This window comes from Trichechus manatus, unplaced genomic scaffold (genome assembly GCF_000243295.1).
Source record: "Trichechus manatus latirostris isolate Lorelei unplaced genomic scaffold, TriManLat1.0 scaffold00075, whole genome shotgun sequence".
In the NCBI taxonomy this organism is placed as follows: Eukaryota; Metazoa; Chordata; class Mammalia; order Sirenia; family Trichechidae; genus Trichechus; species Trichechus manatus.
The window spans coordinates 12,736,885-12,749,358 of NW_004444011.1; the positions used below are offsets into that span (position 1 = coordinate 12,736,885).

General features: G+C 37.1%; 1 protein-coding gene across 1 annotated transcript in view; it reads left to right on the forward strand.

Annotated features, from left to right (window-relative positions):
* The first annotated feature begins 290 nt into the window (after nucleotides 1-290).
* The window catches only part of CUBN (cubilin), a 396,867-nt gene continuing 384,683 nt past the window's right edge, over nucleotides 291-12,474 (forward strand). Inside the window, 1 exon segment of the mRNA XM_004391280.1 lies at nucleotides 291-440. Coding sequence (XP_004391337.1) covers nucleotides 291-440 — 150 coding nt within the window.

The window sequence follows — 12,474 nt, forward strand, 5'->3', positions numbered from 1 at the left end:
ACCATGGACCAGAGACTCCCCTCACCCCTCACAGAGACATCAGGTTGTTTAGCCTGGAGAAACACCTTCTTTCACCTCAGAACCAGCAGGGATTATTGCAAGCCCCAAATGGCACCAGATAAACCAAGCCAACCAAAATAACAGTTCAAAGCCTCTGAAAATTAAACCGATATTGGAACCACAGCCCACAAAAGTAAGTCAGGATCTGTGTGCTAGACATAAGCACAGTGACTGCCTGCTAAAATAGAAAATTAAGATAGGACCAAAACTCTCCTAATATAGTTGACAAAATGTCCAAAATTACCCATCATACCAAGAGCCAGGTAAACCACAACTTGAATGAGAAAGAACAATCAACTGATGCCAATGTTGCAATGAATAAGATGTTGGAATTATCTGACAAGAATTTTAAAGCGGTCATCACAAAAATACTTCATCAAGTAATTACAAATTATCTTGAAACAAAAAATAACAAAGCTCAGCAAAGAAATAGAAGTTTAAAAAAAGGAACCATTATGGTATGTGAATTATATCTGAATTTAAAAAAAAAGAAAAGAAACAAATGGCAAAGATATAACTGAAAAAGAAAATAACCAAAATAAAAACTCATTGGATGGGCTCATTAGTATAGTGGAAATGACAGAAGATAGAATCAATGAACTTCAGTACAGAGCAATAGAATTTATCCAATCTGAATGAGAGAGAAAATAGACTGAAAAGAAAATGAATCGAGCCTCAGGGACCTGTTGGACAATATCAAAAATTCAACATTTATATCATTAGAGTCCCAGAAGTAGAGAAGAAGAAAGAATAAGACTGAAAGAATATTCAAAGTAAAAATGACTGAAAACTTACCAAGTATGACAAAAGACATAAATGTGCAGATTCAAGAAACTGAGAAAATCCTGAACAGGATAAATTCAAGGAAATTCATGCCAAAATACATCATGGTTAAACTTCTGGAACACACACACACACACGTGTATATATATATATATATATATATATGTATAAAATCATTGAAAGCAAGCAAACAAAAATGACATATTACTATAGGAGAACAACAATTTGAATGACAGCCATTGTCTCATCAGAAACCATGGGAGCCAGAGGAAATGGCACAGCATTTTTCAAGTCTTGAAAAAACAGAACTGTCAACTGTGAATTCTATAGCCAGCAAAACTATCCTTTAGGAATGAATGGAGAATAAAGACATTCTCAGATTAAGCAAAACTAAAAAGTACTTATTGCTAGTAAACCTACCCTTAAAGAATGGCAAATGGAAGTTCTTCAAACAAATGAAATGATCAAAGAAGGAATCATGGTGCATCAGGAAGGAAGAACGAACTATGGAAAGAGCAGAAATATGGGTACATACAATAAATGATGCTTCTTCTGAATTTTATCAATCTTGTTTGATGTTTGATCATTGAAACAAAAATTATAACATCATCTGATTCTCAGGACAATAATATTTTAAAGTGGGGAAGGTAAAGAGACCTAATGAAAGTGAGGTTTCCACATTTCACTCAAAGTAGTAAATGTTGATACAAATAGACTGTAATATATCACATATGTATATTGTAATACACAGAGAAACCACTATAAAAACTAGGCAAACAGATAGGTAGATTAGTGGTTAGCAGATGGAAGGGGAAATAGGGAGGTACAGAACTTTTTGGGATGATTAAATTTTTCTGGAATTAGATAGTGATAATAGCTGTAAAACTCAGTGAATACACTAAAAACCATTGACTTGTACACTGTAAAAGGACGAGTTTTATGGTATGTGAATTGTGATGTGTAATCCCTAGGTGGTACAAATGGTGTAATGCACTGGGCTGCTAACTGAAAGGTTGGAGGTTCAAGTCCACCCAAAGGTGCCTTGGAAGAAAGACCTGGCAATCTACTTCTGGAAAATCAGCCGTTGAAAACCGTATGGAGCACATTTCTACTCTGACACACATGAGTTCAGCATGAGTCGGAATTACAATTGTAATTGTAAGAATTGTTATACAGCTCTTTAGAATTATGGTTAGGGAACCAGGTAGTAACACGGAATTTGGCTTATGGGAAATAAAACAAGTAGGAAAAGAAGAGACACAGTTTTATACTATGATTATAACTATGTAAATGTATTCATCTGACAATAGATTAGAATAAGAATAATAAAAGATGTTCTGTTAGAGTAATTGAATTATACTTTTTTTGTTTATATTTTTCAAACTGATTGTAAGATAGTGATGCTTTTATAAATTAAAAAATTCTTTCTTTCAAAACAAATAGTCTATTCCAAGTCTACCCTCTACCATAAAATCTAAAAAAACCTGTAAACGATGAAAATGCTACCTCATTTGCATTCTGATGGCCTCTTCCCGGGTCTCCTTCCCAGACATTGTTCCTTGAAGACAGAGACTGTATCTTACCCAACTCTGTATCCTCAGCATTTCCCTCAGATGCTGACAAATAGTGAGCACCTAATAAATAATAAAGAAGCCCTGTGGCACAGTGGTTAAGTGCTCGGGTGCTAACCAAAATGTTGGTAGTTCGAGCCCAGCAGCTGCTCTGCGGGAGAAAGATGTGGCAATCTGCTTCCATAAAGATTTACAGCCTTGGAAAACCTATGGGGCAGTTCTACTTTGTCCTATGCAGTTGCTATGAGTCGGAATCGACTTGACAGCAATGGATTTTTTGGTTTAATAAATAATTGTAAAGTTAACCTGACTTGAATATGAGTATGCTGTATATTGTAGCAGAATCTTTATAGTCTTTCATGTCTTGGGGAATTGTTTCAATAATCTACCAGTCAACCCAAACAAGAGAAGCAAATTAGATGCTATAGGAAAATTGTTTAATGCCAGAATTGTGTATAACTCCTAGGGGATTGTTTGTATCTCTTCTAAACATAGTCTAGGAATTGTTGACAAAGCTTGATTTAGCCGTACTTCCGTAATAAATATAGTCCAAGCCACTCTAAAGAAAACACACGAAGGGACAAAGGCTTTGGTTTTTACAGATCTTAGAATAATGGTTCTGAAAAATCTGAGAGGTGAGGTCATCTCATCCTTCTTCCTGCCCTTGATGACAACACTTTAAATCTTCCCACACATCTGCGTGGCACTTCAATTAATGAATCCTCTGGGAATGATGGCCCTTTGTAAGAAGTCAGTCTTGTTAAAACACCCCCTCCCATCATAAATCACATCACTGAAGCAAAGCCTCCTAATTTCCCCTCACAAGATAAAGTTACCTCTGCATGCTGCTTCTGTTTGTATCACACCGATTAGAAGTATGAGGCAGAATTCTGAGGAGTGCCAAGTATCTCCAAACATTTCTTTCTTTCCCCTCCCTCAGTAGTGACACCCTTACCTCGTTTGCTCTCTTCCTCTCATCAAATATTTGTGACAAAAATGCATTCCTTTCCCTTTTCAAGATTCTCAGTATAAATCTTTTGCATTTATTTACCATGTAAATTTCTGTAGTCATTCACATTGACATGTTAGTACAATCAGACATTTTCCTTTGATTACAGAATGAATGGTGTCTAAATCTTTCACTCCATTGCTTTTTAGGGAATTTTAGGAGTTACCAAGTAGACAACTTATTTTGTCCTTTTTAGGTTGACTGGAAAAGGGATATCAGAAGGGTTTGTTTATGGCCCTCACCAAAGATAACCTCCACTTCACTGCTTCACACCTTCAAGGAAATCAAGCTTGGATTAGTCCAGTAGAAATGCTGAGGTCCCAGTTCCAGGAGCTGTTGAAGCTGTCTTGTTTCCTCGCTGGCTTTTGGAACCCTTTATCTTAGCAGTACAGATATTCTCTGCTGTGTTCCATATCCTTTATCAAATCCCTGACACAAGATGCCCCAGTACATACAATTTCTGATGCAAGTGACATTAACTTGAGTGTGTGTGTGCAAGTATTGTGTACATATACCATTAGCACCTCTGGACTCCTTATCTGAAGTCCTATTCTCCTGTTGCATTCTCCCTGTGGATATGAATTTTCGGATTATATTCTCTTTGTTTATGTAGGGATTATTAAACTCTTTCTTTTAAATATCTGGAAGAAGTGGAAAAGATCTCCAAACTCTCAGTAATGTGTAGCAATTTACCTTCTCAGGAAAATTTCTGTCAAAACTGAATTATTCAAATGATAATGATTAACTCATAATTCTTCTTTATTCCACTTAACAATAGTGGTAATCATTTTAAATAATGAACATAGATTATGTTCCTTGAGTCAAGACTACACTGCACTCAAAAAGATGAGTTCTCATCATAGTTGTGGACTTGATGATTTCTTAACTGGTAATGCATTACCCATGAAATGAGCAAATGAATAGTTTTAAACTTACATCAATTTCAATAATTATGTAATCCTTCATGGAAAATGAATAGACAATTGGAGCAATATGGTATTGCTAAGAATTTTGGTAGAAAATCATAAAACTGGTGTGCATAAGTGTACCTTTAAGCAATGCTGTGTCTCTGAAGAAGAGAATGAGTTACATGCTCTAAAGGTTAAAAGAGATAATTCTGTTCATGAATGTTTGCATTAATGACTAAAAACAGATTAATTTTACAGTGTTCTCTTTTAAACTGATATGGAAATGAAAAGGGGCTAAAGAAAGCACCAAAGCCAGATTGAAGCTATAAAATGTAGTGGGAATTAGAATAAGTGTTTTGAAAATCTTGCCAAGTGTTATGAGAATCTTGCCAATTCTTTCTCCAATTATTTATCCATTTTAATCCTCTCTCCTCATTTTCATGACTCCCATACTGATACAGTCCTCTAGATAAATTCGGTTGGCTTTCCAGAAATATCACATCAAATATTATTTCACTCAAGATATAAGAGCACCTTCTTATTAAATTAAATGGACTAAATCAAAAGTCTTCAACCTGCCATTTAAGGCCCTTCATTAATGTCCTGTCTTTACCCAACCACTTTTCTCCAAAATGACCCTGCTGGAATAGCAGAACCGTTGTAGTCTACCCATACTGGGCTTAGGAGTCCTTTTTTTGGTTTGGTACATGCTGTTTTCTTAACATTGGGATATATTCTGTCCCATTTTGTCACACTCATCTTTATAATATTACTTTAATACAGCTCTCTAGATTTGTATATGTGACTTTATTGCAAACCAGAGAAGGCCATGATTTTACTTCTTTTGAATCTCCCTCATTGTTGTCTGTGATAAAAACTTATTAAATTACAAAACAGTGGAATTTGGGAAAAAAACTAGCAGGAATGAAAAATGAGCTTTGATATATCAAATAGCAACTATAGGGATTGTATTAATGTAGCATTGATGTCCTCTCCAAGAATTTGGAGAAAAAGATGGAAAACAAGTAGCTAAATAAAGTCTACCCCATTAGCAGTAAAACCAACCACAAACTTTCCTCATCCAGTAGAAAACTGGAAGATTTTTCTGGAGAAAGTGAATACCCCCAGGAGAAAAATACCTGCAAAAATTGACATTTGGGATTACTCAATGAAATTGCCAGTTTGCCACTCAATCGCCCTATGCTAAAGCCTACCAGTTAACAAACACCACCCATGCACACAGAGCTCATCATCTGTTTTTCAGTGTCTCATTCTTAAATCTAAACGAACACAAAAGGATTGATAGGTGTTTGAGGAAAGCCTCCTACATGAAATAGAGAGACCTGAACAAGTAAACAAGTAGGAGAAAACGAACTTAGAGAAATCAGAGACCATGCAGCAAACAGAAGAAAACTTTGAAAAGCAGCTACAATAAAAGGAGATGTTACAACTATGAAACAAGAACAACAAAAAGTTTTTTAAATTAAAAATAAGAAAGCAAAAAAATTTAAAAAATCAATTGAAATTTAAAAAGGTAAATACAACGAAATGTCCCAGAAAGTAGAACAAAAAAAGATAGATGGAAAATAGAAAAGAAAATTACAGAAAATTTATTGTTGTTGTTAGTTGCCATTGAGTCTATTCCAACTCCTGGCAACCCCATATGGGAAGAGTAGAATTGCTCCATAGGGTTTCAAGGCTTTGATTTTTCAGAAGCAGATCATAGACCTGTCTTCTGAGGTACCTCTGGGTGGGTTTGAACCACCAACCTTTTGGTTAGTAGTTGAGCACTTAATTTTTTGCACCAACCAGGGTCTCCCCATCCCTCTTAACTTCCCAAATATTTCTTTGGTGTATCCTGTTTCCTAAATATTTCTTTCACTTGTCTCCTCCTCTTTCTGCCTGCTGCCACAATCAGGGTTTCCTTGGTTGCATCTCTGTATGTAATTATGTTGCATCCTTCTCACTAACTCTGGGTCTGAGACTTAATTTCATAGGGATCTTTTTTAGATGCAAACATGATCATGTTAATCTCTTGCCTAAAATAGTCCCATAATTTTCCATTATTTCAAAAGAAAATAAAATCTAAGTTCATTAAAGTAGTATTTCAAGGTTCTTCTTTTTATTGTTGTACTTTAGATGGTTTACAGAACAAGCTAGCTTCTCATTAAGCAATTAGTACAACATATTGTTTTGTGACATTGGTTGCAACTCCACAACATGTCAACACTCTCCCCTTCTCGACCTTGGGTTCCCTATTACCAGCTTTCCTGTGCCCTCCAGTCTTCTTGTCCCTGCTCCTGGGCTGGTGAGTCTCATTTTGTTTTATGGGCCTGTCTAATCTTTGGCTGAAGGATGAACCTCAGGAATGACTTCATTACTGAGTTAAATGGGTGTTTGGGGGGCCATACTTTTGAGGTTTCTCCAGTCTCTATCAGGCCAGTAAGTCTGGTCTTTTTGTGTGTGTGTGTGTTAGAATTTTGTTCTACATTTTTCTCCAGCTGTGTCTGGGAATCTCTATTGTGATCCCTGTCAGAGCAGTTGATGGTGGTAGCCAGGCACCGTCTAGTTTTGCTGGACTCAGTCTGGTGGAGGTTGTAATATTTGTGGTCCATTAGTCCTTTGGACTAATCTTTCCCTCGTGTCTTTGGTTTTCTTCATTATCCCTTGCTCCTTAAGGGGTGAGACTAGTGGAGTATCTTAGATGACTGCTCACAAGCTTTTAAGACCCCACATGCTACTTACCGAAGTAGAACATTTTCTTTATAAACTATGGTACGCCAATTGACCTAGATGTTCCCCCAAACCATGGGACACACAGCCCTCAGCCCAGTAATTCAGTCCCTCAGGGAGTTCGGATGTGTCTATGGAGCTTCCATGACCTTGCCTTGGACAAACAGTGCTGGCTTTCCCAATATTGTGTACTGTCTTACCCTTCACCAAAGTTACTGCTTATCTATTGTCTATTTAGTGTTTTTCCATCCTCACCAGTCCCCTCCCTCAAAACCATCAAAGATTGTTTCTTTTTGGAAGGCTCTTTTCTTATTGGAAAGCTTTAGAATATGCCAATTTCTCTGCCTGAAACTCCAAACCCCACTACTTTACCTGGAGAACTACTCATTTTTTAAAAACTCAGATGGGAAGTCTATATTGACCTTCCCAGGCAGAGTTAATTCTGGCCTCTTTTGCCCCCTGCCATAATGCTTTGTGGTGGCTTTTGTGTGTGTGTCCTCTGTGTGCTGATTACAATGATCCTTTCTGAACCAGAAATTCTCCTCATGTGAAATTCCAGTGTACTGGAATTTACCTCCATGCTTTTTGATGATCACAAGAATTTTGTTTGTGAATTGTGAGTCATTTGTGAATTTTGTGAATTGTGTTGGGGATTATTAAAAAAAAAGAGTGAGAGACTGAGATTTCAGAATGAAAAAAAAAGGAGATGAAGTGGATGGCACAGAAAGAGAAAGGTTGTTCAAAAATATCTTTGGAAAGTTGAAGGAGAAAGAAAGTAATTCTGGTTCTTTTAACTGCATTCTGGTGGCTTTGTAAGGAGAGAAGGAAGGAAAGCAGGAGGCTGAACCTTTTGTAAGAAGGGCTGTGGAACCAGGATGAAGGGAAGATAGGGAGGAGAAACCATGAGGTGGAATTGGGAGAAACAGTTAACAGGTTACTGATTAGAAATACACTGAACAGTCATGTGGAGAAACAGACACAACTCTAATTCCATGTACCAAGTGTAATATCTTCAATAAAGCAAAACACATGTGCATGCATCTTGTTGAAGATGTGAGAGTAAGGACTAAGTGGAAATCAAGAGTACAGCAGACACTTTTACATACTTAAGATGTATAAAATCTCATTGATATTATCAGTGTTCTGACTTAATAATTCTATTTTAATGTATGCAAACAATGTATATGAGGGCTTTCTTAGGTGGACTCTCACACTTGCCCTCCTGCCCCCCACCAAGGCTGCACAGTCTCCTGAGCAAACCTTCCCTGTGCAAGCACCCCATAAAAATCTCCTTCACCCTGTTTTCTCAGCTCCACCTCAAGGAGGAGATGGCTCTCTTTTAGTTGGTTGCTTACTCTTGAAGATTCTTCAATTTAAATCTAACCTTGCTCCACCTCCCCATATGGAGTTGTTCCTTGCTTCCTGGGGCCACCTTCCCTGGTTCTCAGACTTCAATTTATCTTTGCCTCACATCCATAGCTGAAGGTCTGCTAGCCATTTCCCCCACTCTATCTCCAAAGCATGTCTCTGTTCTGGAGCTTCTGTCCCTCCTTGTACCCAAGATTTTAACGTTGAAAGTGGATTTTTCTATCTTTCTTGTTTTAAGGAATCCAAACCCAAGTGGTGGAAGAGGAAGTTGAGGGATTATTATATTTGTTTACCTAATAATGGTAGTAGCAGCTTATATTTTGTAAACACTTTTGTGCCAGAGACCAGATATGCAAAACATTTTAAATACCTCCAGAGCTGTTATGGAAACCCTGGTAACATACTGGTTAAGTGCTACAGCTGTTAAACAAAAGGTCGGCAGTTCAAATCCACCAGGCGCTCCTTAGAAACCCTATGGGGCAGTTCGTCTCTGTCCTATAGAGTCACTGTGAGTCGGAATTGACTTGACGGCAAAGAGTTTGGTTTTGGTTTCTGAGTGCTGTTATCATTATCTTATAAGCAGGGTCACATGGTCAAGAAATGATGGAACAGGGATTTGAACCCAGATAAATGAGCTTCAGAGCCCATGCTCTTAACCTTTCAACCAAATTGTTTCTGATAGAATGAGCCCTTGGAGGGAAAAATCTGCATTTTATTCCACTTTGTGTATCTGTCAGCTTGTAGAGTGGCTAGTACATAAAGGGTTTGTTGTTGTTAGCTGCCTTTATCCCATAAGGGCACATGCAGATTATTTGTTTAATGCATTGTGGATTAAGGAGGAGATAAGAACTTTGCTAGTCAATGAAAGATAGGATTTCCGGTCTACAGAATGTTTACCTTGGGAGAAGGAGAGGGGCTACTCCTGATTACTTACCCCATAAGGGTGAAGGTCATGGATTCTAAAACTATTTTACTTTGTTTTGCTGAAGAAGTTCTGAATAAGACAAATAGACAGAATGAGTAATGCTGTGGAAACAGCAATTAATTTTTATATTGGTTCCACAGAGTTAGCATATGCAGACAGTCTGACTTATCTATTGATCTGAGCTGGAGTTGAGCAAGTGAGCTGGATGTAAATTTCCCTAACTAATCACCAAGAGTCAGTCAGACTTTGAAAGTATATTCTCCTTCCCCCCTTCCTTTTTTTCCCCCTCTAACATGAAGGACAATTAGGAATTGTATGCCTAGATTGGAAGCTAAGAAATAATCTTTACTTTTGTTTAAGAATGAATATATAAGTGAAAGAGGAAAATCCTGTTAAACAGGGAGTTCTGACTGAGATCATACTGAAGAACTTTCTTATTGCACTAGAAAGACTAGCTGAGTTCAGTGATCTTTAGGGAAATATAATCCCCCAAATAATTATGTTCAGAGCTCAGAGAATTAGAATGGTCCAGAATGTTGGAAGAGTCTATCTATCTTATCCTATTCTAAAGCTGGTAAATATGTCAGGTTATCAAACTTTTTTCCCTTCAAGTTCTTAAGCTTTTAAACAAACTTAAATCATTGTATAATTATTTATGTAAAAGCTACTGGACATCTTTTCTTAACATTTGATTTAATATCAACATTACTACTTTATATCATCCTTCTTATATATAGGAACAATTATAAATACACAGGAGAAAAAATATTAAATCAACTTTGTTGAGTTATAATTTATATCCACTAAAGTTCACTTATTGTAAGTGTACAGTTTGATGAGAGTAGACAAATTTATAGTCATGGAACTACCACCACAATCAAGATATATAACTTTCCATCACCCTTAACCATTGCCTCATGCCTCCTTGCAGTCAATCTTCTCCCCCTCTCCTAGCCTCAGACAACCTCTGATCTGTTTTTTATCTCTATAGTTCTGACTTTTCTAAATTTTATATGGACTCATACAATATGGAATCACTTGGTATGTAGTCTTTTGTATCTGACTTATTTAATTTTTGAAAGACACTCTTAAGCAAATGAATTGGTGTGCCACAGACTTGGAGAATATTCTTGTATCCAGAATAAATGAAGAACTCTTACACTAAAAAATGAAGATAACCCAATTTTTAAAAACTGACAAAAGATTTAAACAGAAAGTTGCCAAAGAAGATATTAAACAGAAAATGTACATAAAAACATGCCCAGCATCACTGGTCATTAAAACAAAAACCCACTGCCGTCAGGTCAATTCTGACTCATAGCAACCCTGTAGGACAGAGTAGAACTGTCCCAAAGGGTTTCCAAGGAGAGCTGGGTGAATTTGAACTGCTGATCTTTTGGTTAGGAACCAAACTCTTAACCACTATGCCACCAGGGTTTCCACTGGTCAGTAGGGAAATGTAAATTAAAACCACAATGTATCTACACACACCCACTAGAATAGCTAATAATAAAAAGACTGAAAATATTAAATGTTGCTGAGGATGTAGAGCTAGTGAAACTCTGATACATAACTAGGGGATACGCTTTGGAAAATACTTTGACAGTTCCTAATAAAGTTAAAAATATATTTAGCATATGCCCCAGCAATACCATTCCATGGTATTTACCAAAAGAATTAACACGTATGTTGACACAAAGACCTGTTTACAAATGTAGCAGCTTTATTTATAATAGTCTCAAACGGGGAACAACTCAAACCTTTATTAACTGGTGAATGGATAACCAAAACTGTGGAATTTCCATACAATGGAAAATTATTCAGTAATAAAAACAAATGAACTAATCATGAACACTACAGTATGGATGAGTCGCAAAAGCTTTATGTTGAGTGAAAGAACCAGACACAAAAGACTATGTGAGAGAAATTTTGAAGGTTTAAAAGAATCAAATAGCGCAGAAGATCACATATAGTATGATTCCATTGATATAAAATATCCAGAATAGGTAAATCCAAAGAGACAGAAAGGAGATTGGTAGTTGCCAGAGGTTGAGGGCAGGGAGAAATAAGAGTAATGACTTAATGGGTGCGAAGTTTTATTTTGGGGTGATGAAAATGTTTGGAACTAGATAAATGTGGTGGTTGCACAACATTGTGAATGTACTAAATGCCACTGAATTGTTCACTTTAAAATAGTTGATTTTATGTTATATGAATTTTACTTAAAAAAAGTCAAATACAAATGGTGAATATGTGAGTATCACAGACAAAGTACTATTCTATGTTACATGATCATATTTGTCTTCAAGGAACCTACATAACTACATGAATATTAACCAGTGTATTGGTAGTTACCTAGAGATTTTCTTAGAGTGGGGCTCTTGCAGAGTTGTTCCTCCAACTCAGTTTTGTTTTTCATAAAGTGGTCTGTGTGCTCATGTAATGTTCGAGTGCATCAACAACTAATTTTACAATCAAGATACTGAACATTTCCATCACCCTCAAGTGGTTTCTATATTCCCAATACGGAGAGAATCAGTGGGGGACATCAGTGGCCCATGACCTCAACCATATCACCTAGCTGGGAAGTAGTATAACCCAGTGTGAAATGTGGTAGTAGATTCCATGTTCACTCCATAACTACTACCTACCCAAACCAAACCCACTGCCTTCGAGTCATTTCTGACTCATAGGGACCCCATAAGATAGAGTAGAACTGCCCCACAGGGTTTCTAAGGCTGTAAATTCTTACAGAAGCAGATTGCCACATCTCTCCCGTGGAGTGGCTGGTGGGTTCAAACCACCAACCTTTTGGTTAGCAGCCTACAGCGTTAACCACTGCGCCATGAGGACTCCTCGTAAGTATTACCAAAAAGCAAAACCAAATCCATTGCCGTCAATTCCAACTCACGGCGACTCTATAGAACAGAGTAGAACTGCCCCATAGGGTTTCCAAGGAGCTGCTGGTAGATTTGAACTGCTGACCTTTTGGTTAGCAGCCAGTCTCTAAACCAGGGCTCGTCAGTACTACAGGGATGGTGAAAAGTAAAGATTCCTGGAGCTGAGATAGTCAGGGGTTTCCAAGATCTGTGGGAGTGGATATCTTTTTTTTTTTTT